The sequence below is a fragment of the Pteronotus mesoamericanus genome, unplaced genomic scaffold, assembly GCF_021234165.1.
Source record: "Pteronotus mesoamericanus isolate MK-2021 breed Mesoamerican mustached bat unplaced genomic scaffold, CSHL_Meso_final scaffold_1186, whole genome shotgun sequence".
NCBI classification, from domain to species: domain Eukaryota; kingdom Metazoa; phylum Chordata; class Mammalia; order Chiroptera; family Mormoopidae; genus Pteronotus; species Pteronotus mesoamericanus.
Window position 1 is genome coordinate 5455091 of NW_026555302.1, and position 22891 is coordinate 5477981.

The following is a 22891-nucleotide window of genomic DNA, read 5'->3' on the forward strand; positions in this document are numbered from 1 at the left end:
CCTCCAACCAAAAAAAAAAAAAAAAAGTGCGATGTGCACAGGCTGCGCCTGCCTGAGAGGGTGTGCACGTTACACTCCTTTCTCGGCCCCGCCCCCCCGTCCCAGTGACTCACTAGAAGGAAACTTCTTCTGGCTGGCAACAGTATTTGAAGATTAGGTGCTGACAAAAAGTAACAGAGGAGGCTTCTGAGTTTAGAAGGTAAGCAGGGCAGAAGGAGGAGAACTGGAAACAGTTAAGTCCTTTTCTTCGAAAGATTCCTTGGGCTTTGGGGACTGGAGGGGTAAACGGTGGGGGACTCTGGGAGGGGAAGGAGAGGCAGAGTCCTTGCAGGGTCCTTCGGTCCTGAGCCTTCCCGAGGACACCAAGGTTCTGTCACAATCCACACATTATTTATTCGAGTTGGCTCTGTAAACAAGCACCTCTGTTCATAAAGGGAAAACGAAACTGAAAGCAGGCTAATGCTTTACGGTACTTTTGCTGGAATGTCTTTATTCTCCACTCGGATATTTTGCTCAGGGTTTCCTGCCTTCTCTGCTCCTTTACTTAGACTGGCCAATCTCATTTGTAACAAAAACATCTGGTTCAAAGTGCTCATTGCTGGGAGATTGTGCTTATGTAGCACCATTGAGTTGGACCTCGGACGGTGGGGACTTCAGGACAGAGCGGTGAAACAGCAGAAAAAATGGTTGTTTTGTGACTTTTGTAGAAGGTGCAGTGATGCTTAAATTGGATCTAAACTGCTCAGGTCTGACTGAGGACAGCGGGGCTCAACCGGTGCTGCCAGGCTCCCTGTTTGAGCTGCGGGTCCATGCACAGGCATGGGGCCAACAAGGCTCATTAACATTTTTTAATAAAGGGACACAACTAGCCCTACCATTTACCGAAAGCCTACTATTTGCCACACCCTCTATTTTAATGCACTTTATACAGTGGACCATGCTTATGTTTGTCCCCATTTGAAAGAACAGAAAATTGAGACTCAATAAGCTAAGGCTACACAATTAGGATGCACTAGTCTAAAGTTATATAGCAAGGGGCTCGCACTTAGATCTTGCCAAGGCTGAGTCTCCGCTCTTTGCGACTCTGAACTACTGGGGAGAGGAGCACACGGTGCGCAAAGCGCACAGAGCCACGGGCGCGCTGAGAGTGACTGACCTTCCTGTCGCTCAAGGAACGTGCACTGGCAAAGCTATGTGTTTGGGTTTTTTTTTTTTTTAATTAAATGAGGGTTCTTTTTCCTTTTTCTTTTTAATGAGGCTATCTACTTCTCCTCAGAATATGTTTAGATGACATTATAAGAAATTTCTTAATATAAGTTGAGAATCCTAAAAACAATCATATCCTTTGACTAGTCATTCAATTCTTTGAAATCTGTTATATGACCTAACATAAGAAAACAAACAAAAATAAGGCAAATTTGTGGCAGCATTATTTAGAATTGTTTAAAAATTCTCATTTAAAGTATCCTGTTTAAAAATTATTTTGAAAAAAACTGCTCGGTAATAGGGAAATAAAATGACTGAATGACAGCATATTGCACAGCTATTAAAAAAGTTTTAAGAGTTTATAATAAAATAACATAAGAAATTATGTATAGTATGGCATTAAATGAAAAGGAAGGCTACACGTTTACTCACACAGCATGATCCCAACTTTTAAAAAAAAAATCTATAGAAATATTTTAAAATATTAACAATGTTTCTGGGCAGCAGGATTACAGAGTAATAGTTTTCATGATTTGAATTCATATATATTCATAACAGTGTATAATACAAACTTCTATAATAAATAAGTAGATATATTTTGAAAAAGTTGCTGGTAAAATTCATTCCTCTAACTCAAATGTTTCTATTACAAAATTACAAAGTACCTCTTTTGTCTCCAGGTGTAACGTCAGAAGACTCCGGGAGTATTGCCCTTCCCCATACTGCTGATCTATAGCCAGATAATCCCTATTTAGGAGTTTTTAGAGCTCCCTGTTTCTTTGATCAAGTCCCAAGAAGGTAAGTTTTCATTTTCTCAAAGAAAGGCAAAAAGTTGTAACCAGTGGCACTTACTGTCATGGAAACCAAAAGACATCACAATGCCCAGGAGAGACGGGGGCCCTCTGGCAAGGGGAGGACTTTGGTGGATGACAATCACTCACTGATAAACGCTGTTAGAGAAGGAAGAATACAGTGGGTCCAGCAGTTGCTGGACAGAGGGGCTGATGTCAATTTCCAGGAAAAGGACGGAGGCTGGTCCCCTTTACATAATGCAGTAAAAATGGAAAGGGAGGACATTGTGCATCTTCTGCTTCGTTATGGTGCAGACCCTTGTCTGAGAAAGAGGAATGGGGCCACTCCCTTCATCGTTGCTGGGATTGTGGGACATGTGGGGCTGCTGAGACTTCTCCTTTCTAAAGGCGCAAGTGTCAATGAGTATGATCACCATGGCTTCACCGCGTTCATGGAAGCCGCTGAGTACGGGAAGGTCGAAGCCTTGCGATTCCTGTATGAGAACGGCGCAGAGGTAAACTTGGGACGAGAGACAATGAAGGCTCAAAAGAAGCTTAAAAAGGGAGGGGCCACAGCTCTCATGGATGCTGCTAAAAAGGGACATGTAGAGATCTTGAGTATCCTACTTGATGAGATGGGGGCAGATGTCAACGCCTGTGACAACATGGGCAGAAATGCTTTGATCCATGCTCTTGTGAACCTTAAGAAGAGTGATGAAGTGATGAATGTCGCTCGCATTCTCTTGGCCCATGGAGCTAATGTCAATGTGAGGGGAGAAAAAGGGAAGACGCCCCTGATTCTGGCAGTGGAAAATGATCACTTGGATGTGGTGGAGATGCTTCTGGAACAAGAACATATAGAGATCAATGACACAGACACAGAGGGCAAAACAGCCCTGCTGTGGGCTGTCGAGTACAAACTGACGAAAATTGCCAAGTTGCTGTGTAACAAAGGAGCCAGCACGGACTGCGGGGACCTTCTTAAGTTAGCGAGGCGCTGTTATGACCCTTCCTTGGAAAAGCTTCTCCTCAATCACGGAGCCAGAGATTACCACCCCCCTGCGGAGGACTGGGCGCCTCAGAGCTCACGCTGGGGGCTGGCCCTCAAACACCTCCATAGCATATACCGCCCTATGATCGGCAAACTCAAGATCTTCATTGACGAAGAATATAAAATTGCTGACAGTTTGGAGGGCGGCGTCTACCTGGGGTTCTACGAAGAGCAAGAGGTAGCTGTGAAGCGATTCCATGAAAACAGCAGGAATGGCGAAAATGAAGTCTCCTGTCTGCAGAGCATCCGTGCGACCAGTAACCTGGTGACATACTACGGGAGTGAGCGCGACAGGGGACTCCTGTATGTGTGTATCATGCTCTGTGAGCACACGCTGGAGACACACGTGGCCGAGCACAGAGGGGAGGCTGTGGAAGATGAGGAAGACGAGTTTTCCCGCAGCATCCTCTTATCTATATTTAAGGCCGTTGCTGAGCTGCACCTGTCGTGGGGCTACACTCACCAGGATCTGCAGCCACAAAACATCTTAATAGGTGAGTCCCCAGTCATCTCTTAGAAATTACAAGATCTTTATTGACAAAAGGGAAATATTGTCATTGCATATAGGGAAGGACTAGAGTAAATGTAAATTATCCAGGTTGAGGGGTAATGCAACGAAGTCTTAATTGCAGTGCAGTCTCTCCTGCTCCCAGTTCTAACCCTTCCGCCTCATGGAGGTCAGGAATGCTAACAGAACGCCAGCTCACCTGACCTTCCTTTGGCAAATACAGATAGAAAGGTATGTCTTGGATGGAGCCAGCTCCAGAAATTTGGATTCCTAGAGGAATCTCCAAGTCAGAGAGTTCTGAAGGGGTGTTCCTTCAGACAAGGGGGCAGGTACTATGAAACTTAATGGCAAAACTGAGGTCAAAATGGGGGATGTCAAGACAAGACGCGACACAGTGAAACAGACTTCAAGGAGCAGAACAGTTAGCATCTACTGGTTCAAACCAAAAACAAACTACCCTATTTTGCCGTGTGTAATGCACACTCATGTTTTTGGCCCAAACTTTCAGGGGAAAAAAAATTTTTCATTTTAATTTTTTTAATCCAATTATTTATTTATATTTAGATACTTGTTTTTTTGTATTATAAAGGAATTTTAGCATTTATTTTCAAACAGATTATGGAACAAGGAATTTTACGTAACAAATAATTGCAAAACACTAGAACAGATACAAGGTACAAGAAATTTGATGTACGGGTAACAAATTTACAATATTTATGCATCATAGAAGACCAAGAACTCTTTGTCACTGTCCATATCAGAAGTATCATCTTCTTCATTTTCTACACTGCCAGGGTCTTCTAAAGAGTCGCTCTCTTTTCCTGGTACATTTCATCATCCTCATTTCCATCTGCAGTATTGTGGGTGTCGTGGTTTTAAAACAATTTCACAACCACTTCCTTCTTGATACTGTTCCGTGATCTTAGGGTCCAATCACAAACCCGGGCAGTGGATGCTTTCTTGATCCTGCCTGTAAGTGTGAAGTCACTACCAGCTGACTGCATCCATAACGTCCACTCTTCCTTCATTAGGGCCTTAAAGGGCTTGTTTGCTGATACATCAAGGGGTTGCAGTTGGCTGGTTACCCCGCCAGGTATCACAGCAAGTTGGGGTCTGAGTCTGCTGCGAATGCTTTTGCACTTTGTATAACATGGGCTTTGAAGTGATCCAGAACAAACGAAGCTGCTTTTTTTTAAGTAGTCCTCCAACCCTTCCTGGCTAGACTTTGTTAAACCAGATTTCCACGCCTTCTTCATTCATCCATCATTTTTCATGCACGTGAACAATAACTCCACTTAAAATCTTTTCTTTCAGAAACATTTTTCTTTTAAAGAATGATCATAGGTGGTAGCTTTGTCACATCGGCACGACAGGCTAGAACAACAGTGAAATGCATCTCTTCATGAGCACTGGTTTGAACAGCCACGGTCTTTGCTCCTTTGCCGTCCACAGTTCTGTTGGATGGCACATCAAATGTGAGCGGGACCTCATTCGTATTGGCGATTTGGGACAGCTCAAAGCTGTCTTTCGAAGACTGATAACGTAAGAATGCAAACCCGAACCTTGATTCTCACAGGCTGCTAGAAGTTTTGGGGCAGGTTTCAAGTGTGTCCTCATGCCTAAACCTCTTCTCTTCATAAAGTCGAAGCACCATTTAGGTGGCCCTGAGAAATCGTCGATGTTTTTTCCTCACGCAATCCCTTTACAGTACCTTCTTGTATCATCTTGGTCGAAATAGAGATCCCAGGTTGACGCTGCTCAGGAATCCAGGTCTTATCCCTCTGCTCCACCTCCAGCCACTTTGGAGGCTCCCCTTGCATCACCTTCTTCTGTCTTGGACTCTGAAGAGGCTTTTCTTCCTGCTGCCTCCACAATCTGAGGACACTCTCTGTAGGAGGAGGCCAAAGTGCCTCCCGGCAGCTCTGCTGCCGTGCCTTCTAGCATAGCTAATAACTTTCAGCTTAAAGCTTGCCGTGTATGCAAACCATTCTGACATTTTCCAAAGGGCTTTCCAATAATTCCTCCTGCCTAACGTGTATGAAGAGAAATGTCATGCTGCTCACCCAGGAGTAATAAAGTCAGCTTCACCTATCTTATTAAGTGGATGACAATTGGCATCCCTTGTCTTTCGCTGACTTATTGGCTGAAACTACTTTCGTAGCAAGTTCGTTGTTAAGTTCAACAAAACGGATGATCATATTCCCAGGTGTTATTTTGTACATTGATATCATTGTTGCTTTCTGGAGTTACACTTTTAATGTATAAGCATAAGTAAAAGAATTAAAAATATTTACATAGATATGGAATTAGTATTACCCATGCATTATGTGCATCCTTATTTTTCCCTCAAAAATTTGGGCAAAAAGAAAGTGTGCATTATACACGGCAAAATGCAGTAAATGAAAGCAACATTAAAGGAAACAAGCAGAGCTGAATGTAAAGTCCCAGAAGGCAATGTGCTGCCCTAGAAAGCGCCTTGGTTTTAGCCACTTTTAAGGAAGTTTGTAACTTAGGCCTGCTATTTTGTGGCTTAGCCTCAGACAAGTCACTTAATTCTGTGAGCCATGGTTTCCTCATTTTTGAGCCTGACACTATCTCCTCCATATGGTTGTTATGAGGTCTAAGTGGAGTGGGTTAAATAGGCAAGACCTCTGTTTATTGTAGGTGCGATCAAAGATCAGATCCTCGTCTAGAGGGCTAAGCAGATACCTACCTGACCGATATGCATTGAAATTTAAGTTCAGTGTAAGGGAATAGGGCAAAAAGTGGGTTAAGATATGGAGAAGCAAAAATAGTATTTAAGGTCCTAGAGGAGAAAATTAGATATACATGGGAATACAAGACAGACTTGGCTTTTAGTGACACTCCTTCCTGGTTGTAAACAGTGTTGCCTGGGAAACTGACAAGGGCCAGAAGTATGCACAACTGTAATAAGTGAGTCAGATTCAGCCAAGGGTGAGGTCCTTCCTAGTTCTAACCACTGATCTGGATGTGAAAGGGCCATATATCATAGGCTAAAGAAAAATAACTTGTGGCTACTTGTTCTCTGGAATTTGTAGACCCCTCTTCTTCCATTCTTAAGCTTGGGCAATAAAGCATTGCTTATATTTCTGCCTCAAGGTGAACCTAACCTATACCACAGACTACTTCCTGTATTTAATCCTGAAAATGGTTTTTAAAAATATTTTTAAATGAACTCATAGCCAAGATCAAATTAAAAAGGAATTTATTCAGAACAAAATTGTTGAAGGGTCATAGAGAGATTGAATCTGGATTGGATGGGACTGAAGAACATCACAGGAGCCCAGGACAAATGCAGGAAGTCACCGCTAAATATAACTCATTAAAGTGGGAACAGTGCAAAACAGCACCACTTGAGAGTATGGGAGCCAGAAGCAAGAAGGGGACAAAGGATCAGCTAAAGTACAGATCAATGCATCAGTGGAAACTGGGCAGATCAAACCCTGTGCACCCCCTCTTCCCCTGGGACCATCTATGACAGGCATGTCCGTCTGCAGACAGGGTACTACAAGGGACACTGGGTTGTTGATGATCTCAAGAGAAAGAGCGATCAAACTCACAAGATTTTTGCCAAAGCGCCCTAGGTGTCATGTCCTAAGTTTCACTGAACCAAATGTAAAGCAGAAGGTCCGACCACTGCCTCTGTTCACTCCCTCAGTTGGGTGGCATTAATGGAAGCAGCTCACAGGGTGTCAGGGATTCTCAATGGCATGGTAAGGCTTACAGTCAAAAATCATTATTTGAGTGCCAATAGCATGAAAGAGATGGGTGAAACAGAAGAATTCACACCCAAAGAGACATAGCTAACCAAGTGCATAAGTTTCTTATGGCTGCTGCAACAAATGATCACAAACTGGTTGGCTTAAAACAGCAAAACTTATTCCCCCCCAGTTCTGGAGACCAAAAGTTGGAAAGCATTCCTACTGGCCCCAAGGCAGGTGTCGGCAGGGCCAAGTTCCCTCTGGCAGGTATAGGGGAGACTCTGCTCCTTTTCCCTCCCATCTTCTGGTGGTTGCTGGCTCTCCTTGGCTTGTGGAGGTGTCACTCTAATCTCTGCTTCTGTAGTCCTGTAAGCTTCTCTTCTGTTATCAAATCCCCCTCCGCCTCCCTTGAATAAAGATACATGTGACTGCATTCAGAACTCATCCTGATAACTCAGAATGACCTCTCCCACCTCAAAATTCTTCACCTAATCATATCTGCAAAGTCTCTCTCTTTTTTTTTTTTGCTCTATAAAGTAACAAAATTTATATTTTGCTATATAAAGGAAAATATCCATGACCTAATTGGGTCCCAGGATTAGGTCATGGATATTTATTTAGTCTGCCATACCGAGTAACCACAACACAACTTTAAAGTAAATAAAATTAATAAAACCAGAGAACAAAGATAGGAGGTTACTTTATCTAAGGAGCAAGGATAAGCAAAAAGAGAATTTAGAAATCAGAAATATAATTGTTTAGATTTTAAAAACTCAAGGCTGGATTGAAGATGAAATTAGTAAACTCGATATGCCTAAGAAATCCTCCTAGGGTGCAACAGAAAAGCATGAAGTAATGGAAAGCACTAGAAAGTGTTAGAGTCACCAGTTAGGTCCAGAAGCTCTAATAGGCATTCAGAAAGAGAGAAGACAAAGAATGAGGTGGAAACAATATTTGAAAGAAAGTAGCTGAGAATGTCCCTGAACTAAAGGTAGGTAATAGTTCTAATATTGAAAAGAATCATGAAGAGCTGAGGATAGTAAGTATGGGGGGAACACCACTTAGTCACATCTTAAAGGAGTTTCAAATCTCAAAGAAAGAAAAGAAAAATCTCAAAAGCTACTGAAAGACAACAAATTACCTACATAGAAATCACATTTATAATTCTCATTAGCAACCGGGACACAGAAAGAAAGAGCTGACAAGAAAAAATCTATTAACAGCTGCAAGGGACTGAATGTGTTCCAACCTTGTACAAATGTTGAAACCCTAGTCCCACCGTGATGGTAGTAGGAAGCAGGGCCTTTGGGAGGTGATTAGGCTGTGAGGGTGGAGCCCTCATGAATGGGATTAGTGTCTTTTTTTCACAGTTTGAAATAAGATTTTAAATTATTTTTCTAGTATTACTGGGATAAAATTGATATATAATGTTGGTTATGTGTAAGGTATACGACATGATCATTACGGTTAGTTAACACATCCATCACCTCACATAGTTATCATTTTGTGTGTGTGTGTGTGGTGAGAACTTTAAAGATCTGGTATCTTAGCAACATTCAAGTCTACAATACGGTGTTATCTACAGTCACCATGCTATACATTAGATCTCCAAGAACTTCTTCATCTTGTAACTGGAAATTTGGACCCTGACCAACTTTAGCCATTTCTCCACCCACTATGACTGGCAACTACCAATCTACTTTGTTTCTATGAGTTCAGTGTTTTTTATATTCCACATATAAGTGAGATCATAAAGTATTTGTCTTTCTCTGTCTGACTTATTTCACTTAGAATAATGCCTTCTAGGTTCATCCATGTTGTCATAAATGGCAGGATTTCCTTTTTTATGGCTAAATTTTATATATGTAAAATTTATATACATTTTATATATATAATACGTATTCACTTTTTTAAACTATTCACTTGTTGATAGGCAGGTAAGTTTCTATGTCTTGACTATTGTAAATAATGCTACAATGAACCTGGGGGTGCAGCTATCATTTCAAGATAGTGATTTCATTTCCTTCAGATGGAGATCCAGAAGTGGGATTGCTAGATCATGTGGTATTTCTATTTTTAATATTTTGAGGAATCTCCATACTGTTTCTCCATACTGGCTACCAATTTATATTTCCACCAACAATGCATGAGGGTTTCCTTTTCTCCACACTCTTACCAATACTTATCTCATTTTTTAAAAATAATAACTCCTCTAACAGGTGTGAGGTGATACCTCATTGTGATTTTGATTTTTCTTTTCCTGATGATTGGTAATGTTGAGGCATCTTTTATGTACCTGTTGGCCATTTTTCTGTATTCTTTGGAAAAATGGCTATTCATGTTCTTTGCCTCTTTTCCAAATTAGTGTATTTGTGTTTGTCTTGCGATTGAGTTGTATGAATTTCCTATATAATTGGATATTAACTATATCAGATATATGATTTGCAAATGTTATTTTTCCATTTGGTAGGTTGCCTTTTCATTTTTATTGTTTATTTTGTTATGCAGAAGCTTTTTAGTTTGCTGTAGAACCACTTGTTTATTTTTTGCTTTTGTTTGTTGCTTGTGCTTTGGATGTTATATCTAAAAATATCACTGCCAAGACCAATGTCAGGGAGTTTTTCTTGCATGTTTTCTTTTAGAAATTTTATGGTTTTAGGTCTTAAATTTAATCCATTTTGAGTTAATTTTTGCCAGTAGAGTTTAGTGTTATTCTTTTGCATGTGACTATCCAGTTTTCCCAACCTTAATTTTTGGAGAGATTATCTTTTCCTCACTGAGTGTTTTTGGCTGTCTTGTCAAATATTCTTTAACTGTATATATGTGGGTTTATTTCTGGGCTCTCAATTCTGTTGCATTGACCTATGTGTCTGGTTTTATGATGGTACCATACTGCTTTGATTATTATGGCTTTGTAATATAGTTTGAAATCAGGAAGTATGATGCCTCCAGTTTTACTCTTCTTTCTCAGATTGCTTTGGTGGGATTAGTGTCCTTATACAAAGGGGTCTTAGAGCTAGCTAGCTGTCTTTCCACGATGTGAGAACACAGCAAGAAGGCGGTTATCTGTAAACCAGGAAGAGAGTCCTCATCAAGAACCCAACCTTGCCAACACCCTGATCTTGGATGCTCAACATCCATAACTGTAAGAAATAAATTTCTGTTGTTAGAGCCATCCAGTCTTTGGTATTTTGTTATAGCCAGAACTGACTAAGATAGTAGCCAAATTATTCCAGTTCACTGTGATTCAAAATACATTTGTAAGCATTCAGGATTCAGTAAATCTTTCTAACCACAGGCCCTATATAAGAGAACTGCTGGAGGAAATGCATAAAGAAGGAGAGAAAATCTGGGAGGAAACAATGACATCTAAGGAGCAAGAATGAGCAAAGAAATAATTCATTTTTAAAGTAACCTAAACATGGGTTGTTTCCTTAAAAGTAGAAAATTAAAAAATATTAATCTTAGGTGATCTTAGGTCCTCACTGTGGAGAGGACAAGAGCAGGGCCAAAGAAAAGAGGCTCAGGTTCTTGTGTCATTGGCAGCAGGGGATGGGGGAGGGGCACAGTGAATTTTAACCCAACTCTGCCCATCAACAGTTTGTTAACAGCCTGTAATTAAATAAGTACAGAAAATGAGTGTTGAAAGAGTTGTGAAGTGTTCCACTTTAGTGCCAGAAAACTCCACTTCAAGCGGTTTAAACAAGTGAAGGGAATTTATCAGTTCAAATAACTGAAAACAATCTGACGTTAACGATCTACACCCCATTGGCCCCTCAGCCTCGGCACAGGCCACTTTCTGGCTTCATCCCTCCTCTCCGGGCACTTGGGCCTTCTTTCTGTCCCAGTGGAGTTCTCCAGGCTCCTTGCTGTGTCAAGAATTCCGATCTGGAATTTTCTCTTCCCTCTCTTCTCCATGCTGCTTACCTACCCAGACTCTACTCATCTCTTCTAAGGTTCTCTTCCTTAAAGAGCACACCCCCCGCCGCGGCCATGTGGCTTTTCTAGGAATACACCTTCAGAGCACCCTGCACTTTTGGCTAGCATTTTCAAAGTTGCAATTAATTTTATGTTTACCTGTGGAATTATTTGTTTAGTATCGGTCTCCTCACTCAGAGACGCTGAACGCTCCAGGGCCGGGACTGCGTTTCTCTTCTCCACCGTCCTTTCCCCTTCACGAAACACTCGTTAAATAATTGGATGCTTTCATTTTTATTTGACTCTGGGTTTCCATACACGCTGATATCTAAATTCAGAATAAAAGGGGTTCGAGAAGCACACAATTGCTCTGGCCGTCCTCCTCCTCAGACTCCATCAAGCAAGGAGCAGGAGCCACCTCTTTGAGGACAAATCACTTGCCTCGCCCTCCTGTCACCTGGCTCCTGTCCACCCTCATCCATGCCTCCCTCTTGCTGAGGACTCAGTGGCTTCCTCCAAGGAAGAAAGATTCTGAAGAGGGCAAAGGGGCAACGACTCATTACAAGCACAGGGCGGATCTATAACTGATGACAGCGTCCTCGTGGGCTGTGACTGGCAGTCTCGAGGGAATGGGGCCTTACGCTCAAGGCAGTCTTGGCTTTGGAGCCTTGTTGGCTAGTTGCTCTTTAGCCACAAGATTTCACCTTAACTCTGTAGACAGGTCCTTTACAAATCTGTGCTCTTTACCCCTACCCCCAGCTTGGAAAGAAATAAAATATATGGGCAGATACTGGATAGGTCAGATGACACAGTGCACGAAAATGTTTGGAGGAGTAAATAGCAATGCAGATATAAGCTTTATGATTGCCTTTTTTAGAAATGATGGATTGCATATCGTGTCACATATTTATTTAAATGAATTACAACATGAAGAGTGAAGATTCTCAGTGCATCTCCACAAACTATCCCTTAGATTCCAAGAATTCTGTTCGTGTGGCAGATTTTGATAAAAGCAGCAAGTGGGCTGGGGAGCCAGAGAAAATCAAGAGTGATCTGGAGGTAATTTCTGTAGTCTTTTCTATCTTCCTGCTTCCTTATTCATTCATTACCTTATTTCCTATGGCCAACTAGAGGGCGTTCCTATTTGAACCAGGAAGGAACAACTTCGAAGCATTCTCTCAGTGCTTGCTGCTGCCATTCCCTTGCAGACAAGGGCATTTCCCTGGGTTGGTGTGGGCTGGTTGTCGCTGTGGCTTCTTTCTGTGTCTCTTTGGATCTCTTTTCTTTCTCCACTAGTTACACAGGCAAATAGAGCATTCCATACCCTTTCTCAAATCACCTCCAGGAGGTACCCCCAAAACATTTCCAAAATTCCTGCAGGAGGTATTTTCTGCCTAAGGACAAAGTAAATAGGGCTTCTTTTCCAGTTCCTTTCAAACTCCAAAGAGGGCCAGATACAAAGGCCCTCTGAAACTCCAGGGAGGGATCCCCAGCTCAAAAGGGCCTAAGCTTGGTCAAAAAACTGGAGCCTCTGCAATAACTGGTTCCCCTGAGAAGAGACAGGGCCTGGCCTCTGTGGACCAAAGCTCCCCATTGACCCTGACCCGGTCAGGGCAGACGTCAACCCAGTGGTGAAGAACTCCCCATCCCTGGGTCTGGTCTTGATGGCTCAGTGGCTCCAGATCTCTTGCCCAATGCAGGCACTCATACACCAGACCCCTTCTCGGCCTTTCCTTCCTGCCGTGGCCTAAGCCCTGGGGCCATCATTGGGTCCTATTTGTCTTGGACTGGCTCCTTTACCTGCTGCCTGACATAGCCCCAACCCAAAGTCCCAGTTCCCAGCTCCTGACATTCCCCTTATTTAAGACCTTCTCGCTTTCCCCTGGTTATCTAACTTCTATCCATACTTTGAGGTCCAGCTCAAATCCTTCTTCCTCTAGGCAGTTTGCCCTGCCAACTCTGGCCCAGGAATATCTTTTGCCCCTTATAAGCTTGAACTGTGAGGACTATATACCACCTTGGCGAGTTCTCTATGCACAAACCTGTGTCTTCTCTCCCTAACCAGCCTGAGGTCTCCTCGGATTCCTCCCATTTTCCACGTGCCCCGATCCTGCACACACACTACAAGGTTACCCAAATAGAGTGGTAATTCATAAGCACCTTTGGCTTGATTGGCGGCTTTTCTGCAGGCCCTTGGGCGGCTGGTCCTATATGTGGTAACGAGGGGAGACATCTCTTTTGAAACCCTGAAGACGCAAAGTAATGAAGAGGTGATTCTACATTCTCCAAATGAAGAAATTCAGAACCTCATTGGGGAGCTCTTCTGCCCTGGGGAGAATGTGGAGAGCCATCTAAAGGACTTGCTGGGTCATCCTTTCTTTTGGAGTTGGGAGAGGTAAGTGAAACTTAAGTGTACATCACAGGGCCCCAGAATGGTGACAGTGAGTGTATTAGTGAGGGTTCTCTAGAGGGACAGAACCAACAGGAAATACATCTGTAACACTGGAGAGGGCGGTCTGCTTTACTGAGCCCACTGATTCAGATGCCAGTCTCACCTGGAAACACCCTCACAGACACAGCCAGAGTGTTAAATATGGGCGCCCTGCCCGCTGTCGGTCAAGTTAACATGCAAATTAATCATCGCAGTGAGGTGGTGTGGGCAGGAGTCAGGCTGAGAATCTGCAGGCTCAACTTTCCTCTTAGCTGGGCATTTCCCAGCTGGGTGTCCTTGGAGGAGTGACTTAACCTGTCTGAGTTCTGGTTCTCTCTTTCAAAGCAGAGAGAGAGAGAGAGAGAGATGCCTGTCTCCACCCACCATGCAGAAATTTTAAAGACGTAGTTTTACTACTTTTATTAAAACCCAAAATCTAACAGTTTTCTTTTTTGGGAAAGAATGGAAGAGATGGAATGACCATAATAATCCTGTCATCCTCAGCCGCTACAGGACGCTTAGGGACCTGGGAAATGAATCCGACATCAAAACTCGAAAACAAAAACTAAACAGCAGGCTCTGCCTACTACAGAGTCCTGCAGAAGATCGCTCCAAAAGTTTTCACCAATGGACCTCTAAGGTATGGACAGTTCCTAAGGTCTGAGAGTTACTTCAGAACTAAGAAGCCAGTTAATGTTTTATGATAACTTTTCTAACCTTTTCTTTCATACTCTTGGTCAGGCCCAACCAGCAGATGAAAGAGGGAATTTCCCTTCTCTTCCTCCCCAGCCTACTCCCCTCTTCCCTTTTGGGTCTCTGCCCTCCCTCTTAGGGGTCAAGCCTTCCTGATAGACTTGCATCTATACTCCTCTTTAGGGTGATAGCCTTGTCCCAGCCCACAAGCCTTTTCCCTTTCTGTGGCTCTTCCCCTTAAGACTTATTCTCTGAGAAGGGCCTGGCTAATGATTCTATTACCATGGTAACAAGGGCAGCGGATTAAATAAGACTTAACCCAGAGGAAGTGTTCCACCGCAACGCCTTTCAGTCCGGGGCCTCTGCTGCCCAGGAACGGCTTGGCTCTCAGGGTCCACATAGCGCACCTGCATTCGACCCAACAGCAGAGTGTGGAGAAGAGATGGCCTTTCCAATTCCTCCTTTTCAAGGAAAGGTCCACCTAACTTGAACTACATATAGTGGAACATCCAAATTAATCCACATCTTGATCTAGTCCAGAAGTTTCATTAGTATTCATTAGCATCCATCTCTCAAGTACCAGGTATGTGCTAGGCCCGTGGGAGGTCACGATAGTCTACAAAGAGTACGACGTGGTCTGCGTGGGGCTAGAAGACACCCGGAAACAATGGCTGTGTGACACATGCTGGGTGCCCAGAGACAGGCGCAAGATACTATGGGAGAATCCATAATCCTGAAGTCTTTGATGGAGACCAACAGCCAATCTAGGACAATCTAGGACTGTGTTTCTCACTTACTTTGCTGTTGGGTCTCATTTTGCTTTCCTTCCCTTACTTGACTCTAGACTACATGTCGCACTCATAATTGCTGGCTTAGTGTTCATCTTTCCTGCGAGCCTGTAAATTCCATGAGGCAGAGACCACCCGTTGTCCTACTCCTGACATGGGCTAGGTGCGCCATGACTCTTTTTCACATGAATGTCTATAAAACTTCAGCTGGAACTTAAACTTGTAGAAACAGAGAAATTTGAAACAAGAGCAGATGATAGTAGTGCAAGTCCTATAGTTCTGAGGACTTTATGTGAGTTACCACAGTTCATCCTTAAAACAACCTCTGAGGCAAATATCTCCATCCTGTGGGTGGGCAAAGACCCATTTTCCCAAAGGCACAGAGCCAGGAAGGGGCACAGCAGGATTTGAGGCTGGGTAGCCTGGCTGCTGCGCCCACGCTAAAGCTGCTCACGGCATCAGACTATGATGCCATTGTGTCCACCAAGTCACTAACTGCTGAGGAAGCTGAGGCTCAGAGGGGCAACCCAAAATACCTGGGACTGGAAAGCTGGAGATTAGTAGAGCTGGGAAGAGAAACCTGTTCCTTTATTCCCTGATTCATAGATTATTCCCCCTACACTGCATCAACTTATGTTGAATTTTGATGAACTTCGAGACTTGTCTTTTTAAATTCCCATTTTAGAATTTTTTCTGTTGATTTTGGTGGCTTGCCCATTTTCAAAACAGTGGTCCAGCCCGTTTTGTTTTCCAGTGTATATTCCTGCCTCCCTTCACTGGGCTGCCCCACCCGCCACATACAGGCTGCTCGGCATTTGCCCCATGTGCTCCGCATGCAGAACGTGTGACAGTCTCAGCAGATCTCCTCTAGTCTTGGTCCAGTCACCGGTCACTCCCCCTAAGGGACCTATGGCTTCGTGGTTGTTACATCTCGTTCCCCTCTCCAAACTCTTGCTAAATATGGAGCCATCTATAAAGCTGCCGGCACAAAGAGGAAGGCATTCATGTGACAGCAGTCGCCCTGGGGCACCTAGAGGCAAGGAGAGACCTGCAACCCCTTTGGAAATATAATTTCAAAAAAAGAAAACAGAAGCCAACCACAATCGCTTTGGCAGTGGCTGCTAGTGCTGGTGTCAACCTGGGGACATGGAATCAAGTATAAGTTTGGAAGGGGGGCTGCAAGGATGAAAAGACGGTGCAGTATAATGAGCACATTTCCTCGTATAGTGGCCAAAGATTTTCTAAACCATGTTTTAATATATTTAATTTTTTTTAAAGATTTTATTTATTTGTAGAGAGGGGACGGGAAGGAGAGAAAAGTCAATGTGTGGGTGCCTCTTGCATACCCCGTACTGGGGACCTGGCCCGCAACCCAGGCCTGTGCCCTGACAGGGAATCAAACTGCTGGTGACCCTTTGGTTCGCAGGCCCGCGCTCAATCCACTGGGCCCCACCAGCCCGGGCTGATGTATTTAATTCCTTATGAAAACAATTCACTTGGAAAACAGACAAATTCATAGTTACCGTTAGTACCACATCCAAACACCACTACGGTTAGCATTACTTTTTAAATGAGAGGTAATTTTGACACAGTCAAATTTGCATTTCTCCCTTTTGTATTCCACCAGGATTTGTTTTGCATTGCTACCACATTTTTTTGTGTGTAATATTTTCTTGTTTAGATTAATAAATATGTCATGGAAGAAATGAATTCATTTTATAAAAAACAAAACAAAATCCACCTATGTTACAAGAACACTGTAGGTGATCTGCTAAGGTTTATCCGGAATTTGGGGGAACACATCCATGAAGAAAAGAATAAAGGGTAAGTATTGTTTTCATTCTTGTAAGTCATATGTCATGAGGAAGATTTAAAAATTCAGTTCTAAGTTTATATCTGCTATTTGATGGGAAGAACAAAATTAATTTTGATAAAGGAAAAGTAACTCCTCCCCTCTGCCTGGAAAAGGGCCGTTATGAGGGTCTTGCAGTGAACGGTGGACGTAGCCAGCAGGCGCTCATATTTCTTTTCAACTTTTGCTGGGTCCCTTTGAACAGAAGGCTAGTGACTCCCTTGTGTGAAGAAACACAGGGGCGGGACAGCTGAGTAAAATGAATGCAACCTTATAAAAGTCTACACAGTTGTCCCATGTTAGTTAAATTAGCTTTTGCTGCCAAAAATGTTAGCTCAAACTCATTGAAAAAACAAACAAACCTTGCAGTTTCTAGGGCTCTTTTTGATTTTTGGAAATGTAGATAAGGGACTGTGGAATTGTAGTGATGTCCGTTTTAGGGATGGATGATAAAACTGAGGGTCACAATGATCACGTTGCCAAAGTTCGCACCATTAATTGAAGAGCCAGGAGACGACTCTTGCTCTGTCAGATTCCCAGACCCTTACTTATTCTGCCATAGAAGCCAAGGGGGCACGGTGATCTCCAGACCGTGTGCTAGAAAGGGGGGAAGAATTTGGGGCATGCATGCCAAAATATTTACATTTCATTTCAGCATGAAGTTGGCAATTCAAGACCCGTCCCAGTATTTTCAGAAGAACTTCCCCGACCTGATCATCTACATCTACGTGACACTCCGGGACACAGAGTACAAGAAGCATTTTCCCAAAACTTGCACAACACATGAGACTTGTGATGGGGGCCAGCAGGCTAGCCAGCTCTGAGTGCTGTCTGAGCCTTCTGAGTTCAGCGGGGTCCTTATCTGCTGTGTGATCCTGCGCAAGTCACAACCCCCTGGGCTTCCTAACCTGGTTGCTTATGAGGGATGGATTAGTTGGATGGCTGATGTCAGTTTCTGGCAACATGCCTGGCATTTCCTACATATTTATAATTAAAAGAAAGCATATGCTCAAATTCCACTGGTGCTTTTCTGGGAAAAGGTTAGAGGCAGGAGCTGGAAGGGCGTCCTGCTGAAATTCCTTTTGTCTATTGCACTGAAGGAGTGAGTGCCTAGACCTCTAATACTGGATATTTTTACATTAATTATCTCATGTAATTATCCCAATGATCCTGCAACATGGGTGACTATCCCCATTTAAGAACTGATGAACTTGAGACTCAAGTTTAAACTACTCGTCTCAGACCATACGACTTGCACAGAGCACTGTATAAATGGATGTGGTGTTGTTACCTCTCACTGAAGCATCTGAGAACTTAATTACTAGTCCAGGGATCATCTGGATGAAGCCTAAAAAGAATATGTCAAAGGGGCTCCTGGTGGCTTCTTCACTCATTCATTCATTCATTCATTCATTCATTCTTTATTGAGCACAAGTCGAGGCACTAATTTTTTTGATGAATTTCATTCCTTCTAGAATGACCTGCATTGGTTTTCTACGAACTTAAGGCAGTAGCACTAAACTGGGGGCAGTTTTGCCTCTCAGGGGCCATTTGGCAGTGTCTAGACATTTTTGGTTGTCAAAGCTGGAGGATGGGGTGGGGGTTATTGGCACTTAGTATATAGAGTTCAGGGATACTGCCAAACATTCTGCAATGCACAGGCTAGGCCCCCACAACAAGGACTTATCCAGCCTAAAATATCAGTGGTATCGAGGTTGAGAAACTCTGCCTTAAAGAACTGTAATACTTTCAAACTAGCGTGGGGCCCAGGACCATGGAGTGTGTGGGCCATCTCACGGAGGAATTGGATTTGTTTTTTTGTTTCTCGGTCTGTAGTGAGCTGATTCCAGTGTCACCCCCTCAGAAGTCCTGTGAACACCCTGACTTTCCACACCCTGTGTTCTATCAGACTCCTTGGCACCCAGAGCCACATCAGAGCTTGCTTTTCTCCACCCTGAGCATGTTACTCTCCCACTGGAATCTAAGCTCCTTAGGGCCAGTGATATATACAGGCTGGGGCAAAAATAGGCATATGGTTGTGGTTATGCAAAACACAGAATCTATTTTTGTGTTATTGTTCAGTAATTATTGTATTATTTGCCATATGAACTGAAGACCTACTTTTGCCTCACCCTTTATGTGTGTGTATATATTTTTTTCTATATTTTCTATATTTTTCTATATTTTTTTAAAATCTGTATCATTACTGCCTAGGAAAGTGTCTGCCACAAGGTGATGTTCAGTCAGTATTCATTAAAAAATGAATGAACCAGCCCTAGCTGGTGTGGTTCAGTGGATTGAGTGCTGACCTGCAATCCAAAGGGTCACCGGTTCAATTCCCATTCAGGGCACATCCCTGGGTTGTGGGCCAGGTCCCCAGTACGGGGCATATGAGATTCAACCACACACTGATGTTTCTCTCTTTCTCTCCCTTACCCTCTCTCTCTAAACATCAATCAATCAATCTTAAACAAAATGAATGAACCATCTTCATGTATAATGACTCTACCGTATATTTTTATGGTGACTTATAATTTATAAATTATACCTGCATATTTTATCTCTCAGTTTTCCAAACAATCCTGTAAAGCCGGAGTTGTTACCCTCATTTCAGATGAGGAAACTAAGGTTAGGGATGAGTTGACTTACTCTAATGCACAGATGGAAAGTGCCACTGTGTTGATTTGATCAGATTTTCTGGCAGTAAGTCTGATGTTCTTTGCACTTATCCTCAGTGTGGAGGTAAGAGTGGGGCTTTGTAATGGACGGCGCTGGATAAAACAGTATCTGAGATACTTCCTACAGAGGACAGGGTCTCAAGTGGGTGTCACCGAATGAAATTAAGAATTGCTTTTACTTAAAGTTTTAGGAATGGCAAGACTGTGTTAGGTTTAAACCTCAGCTTCGGTTTTCTGATTGGTAACGAATATGAATAGGTCAGTCATTTCTATCGACTGGGATCAGCTGGCTAAGAATCATTTTCGCACAGTGCTTTCCAGCCCACAGAACACTTCCAGTCTCTCATCAGCCTCCTGTCAAGCTAGCTTCCTCCTTCAATTGTTATGTAGATCTTTATTAACTTCAGGGTACTGACCCCATTTAGAATTACAAAGGCCTGTAGTAGAAAGCTCGAATTCGGGTGCAAAACACCTAGCAATCCCACGGGGGCGGGGCGGGGGGGCGGGGGGGCGGGGGTGTGGCCTCCCCACACTGCCCCCTGAGAGCTGCACTGCAGGGCTCCGAAGTCGCCAGCAGAGGGCATCTGGGGTTTTTTGTTCTTTTTTTTGGTCAGGTTTTTGTTTTTGTTTTTGTTTTTTTCCCCTCAGCGAAGCACACTGCCCACTTCCGCTCGGGACTGGAAGCCACCTTCCCACCACCCGATCCGTGCACACCTTCCTCCCCCTCGTTGCTGATGTAGCGCTCAGAAGGTCCTGGTGGGCAGGCCAGCGGCTTCGAGAGCGGCTTCCTTCCCTACCTCCGGAATCCCAGCCCAGGCCTTCTTGGCTGACTGGCATTTCCCTGAGGCCCTTTAGAGCAACAGACAGGACTGAGGAGTGGGGAATTTGTGAAGACTCCCCTCCCCCAAAAACAAGACTGACGGTGTTCTTTATGTTGGCATGTATGGTAGATACGAGCCCCCAGAGGGTAGTTTATTTGCCACTGTCCTGAAACTGCCCTCAATTTGCTTTTCCACTCGTGACACGAGGCGAGGAACTAAATCGTGGTCTCGCACAGTGAAGCTGTACCAGCCCCAAGGTAAGAACAGCACCCATCCCGCCCCTGCCCGAGGTCAAGTCAGGCGTTTAATGCCCATTCACAGGTGCAACGCCGGCTCAGGCACGTTCACTGAGCTGCCCATTGCTACCCAGCCAGGGGCAAGGCCAGGGTCTTCCCGCACTGCAGCTAGGATTCTTGTATGTTACTGGATGAGAAGTAAAAGCAAAACAAAACCGGTAGGGTGTTCATTTTTTGAAAAATAAATAAGGTGGGTTGAAAATAACCAGAATCAAAGTAAACTGGAACTTTAAGACATAAACCAACTTTTAAATAAGAGTAATAAAATTTATTATAAGATGATTAATTAGTAGTGTCTTGTTAAAAAATATCTAATTTATATTATTTGACAAATAATACTATAGAACTATCAGAAATCAAAAACAGCCATACTCTCATTATGATGATAAACCTTAAAATGTCCATATTCTATCTCAGACTTTGTGGACATGCACAGGAGTTTTGCCTAATTGACAACCTAGGGTTTTATTTCATTCTGATGGTGCTTTTTAAACTTATTATATTAAAAACATAATATCATACTGATTTATTGCAATTATTTTAAATGACTGTATAATGCTCTATCAAATTAAGATGTCAAAGATTGTTTAAACATTTCCTTTTGGCTTATTTTTAGTTTGCTTCCTCTTAGTAATATGAATAACACTCCAAGGAGCTACTTTAAGCATATAACTTCTTCCTTTTATACATAAAAAATTGTAGATGGTACTTGAAATATGTGAGATTCGAAAGAAAGAAAGAACTCCTACCCTTTGTGACAGCATGGATAGAACTGGAGATTATTATGCTAAGTGAACTAAGCCAGGCGGTGAAAGACAAATATCAAACCTTTTGGTGTAGAGGATGATGTTCCAACCAACCGAGCCACCAGGCCAGGTCTGGCCCTTGGTCTTGATCCAGGGTGGGAAGTAATATTTCCAATAATCTCTTGAGTGGGAAATGACTTTTGAACTCCTCTTGGGAGCAACATACTGTTTCTTGTGCCCTTATCTTTAAGAAGAGGATGGGAGGCGTACAGACTGTGAATGTGGACATCATTTATTCTGGTTAACGATCTGCAGCCCTGGCTGAGGTGTGAGGGTGGGGACAGGCACCCCAAGGTGCTGCACATGAGCTGCCCTTCTGTGTGGTGACACTTGTATCGGTTGGAGGCACTCAGTATGAAAGACAGATGTCTTTTCGTACTTCTGTAGGAAGAGGAAAGATGTCATTCCCTGTCACACGTAACTGAAAAGGCTCCTGAAGGTGGAAGGCGCGTCTCGCTCAGTCTTTCTTGTTTTGTTTTCCTCTGCCTCCTTCTGTCACTCTTCAGTCTGAATGGGTTGTATGAGCTTCCTAAAAAAAAAAAAAAAGGAAAAGAAAAGAAGGAAAAAAAAAATAAAAAGACCAGAATGCTCTTGAAGCACCAAGGAAGACTGGAACAAACAAAAAAAATTTCGTAAGGACGCTTTCATATTTCTTAGTGTGCTAGCAACAACTGTAATTGATTACTGATTTGATTTCCTGGCAAACGAAACTGTGAAGTCAGCGTAACTAACAGACATAAACTGCAAAATTCTGTTTCCTCCACTACATCCCCAGCACCTAGCACAGTTCACTTACTCAAGTCATCACTGCGTATTGATGGGGCAACTCTCACCTGCATGGCACTGTGGTCCGTGTTGGAGGTACAAAGAAAACTAGGATGTGCTCTCTGCCCTACCGAAGTATAGAGTCTAGTTAAGTGATGCACATACACAAACAGGTGTCTCCAAAGAGGGAAAAAAGTAGGTCGCGGAGACAAAGAGGAGTTGGTGAGAGGTGAGAGGAGATAACCAGGAGGTGTCACCGCTGTGATGTCTCTTGTCACCAGGTGAAGAACAAAGGGTAGGGCATTTTAGATGGTCCTGTTGCTGGAGGATGGAATGCATGAGTGGGAGAGGCAAGAGACAAACCTGGAAACCTAGGCTGAGGTCCAATTGTCAGTGGTTTTGTATATGCCACTAAGGAGTTGAGGCGTTTTCCAGTCAGGCAAAGAAAGCTGATGGCCAGTAAGGAAACCAGACCTCAGCGCTGTAACTGGAAGACTGAATTCTGCCAACAACCTGAGCGAGCCAGGAAATGGACCCGCCCCGAGAGCCTCCTGAAAGGAGTGTA

General features: G+C 43.3%; 1 protein-coding gene across 1 annotated transcript; it reads left to right on the forward strand.

The window, feature by feature from the left end:
• The first annotated feature begins 67 nt into the window (after positions 1–67).
• Positions 68–17868, forward strand: RNASEL (ribonuclease L). Its single transcript, XM_054587537.1, has 7 exons — positions 68–199; positions 1887–3542; positions 12170–12255; positions 13386–13591; positions 14132–14267; positions 16790–16932; positions 17616–17868. The coding sequence occupies exons 2-7, from the start codon at positions 2063–2065 to the stop codon at positions 17782–17784; spliced, it is 2220 nt and encodes a 739-aa protein (XP_054443512.1). The 5' UTR covers positions 68–199; positions 1887–2062; the 3' UTR covers positions 17785–17868.
• The last annotated feature ends 5023 nt before the right edge of the window (positions 17869–22891 follow it).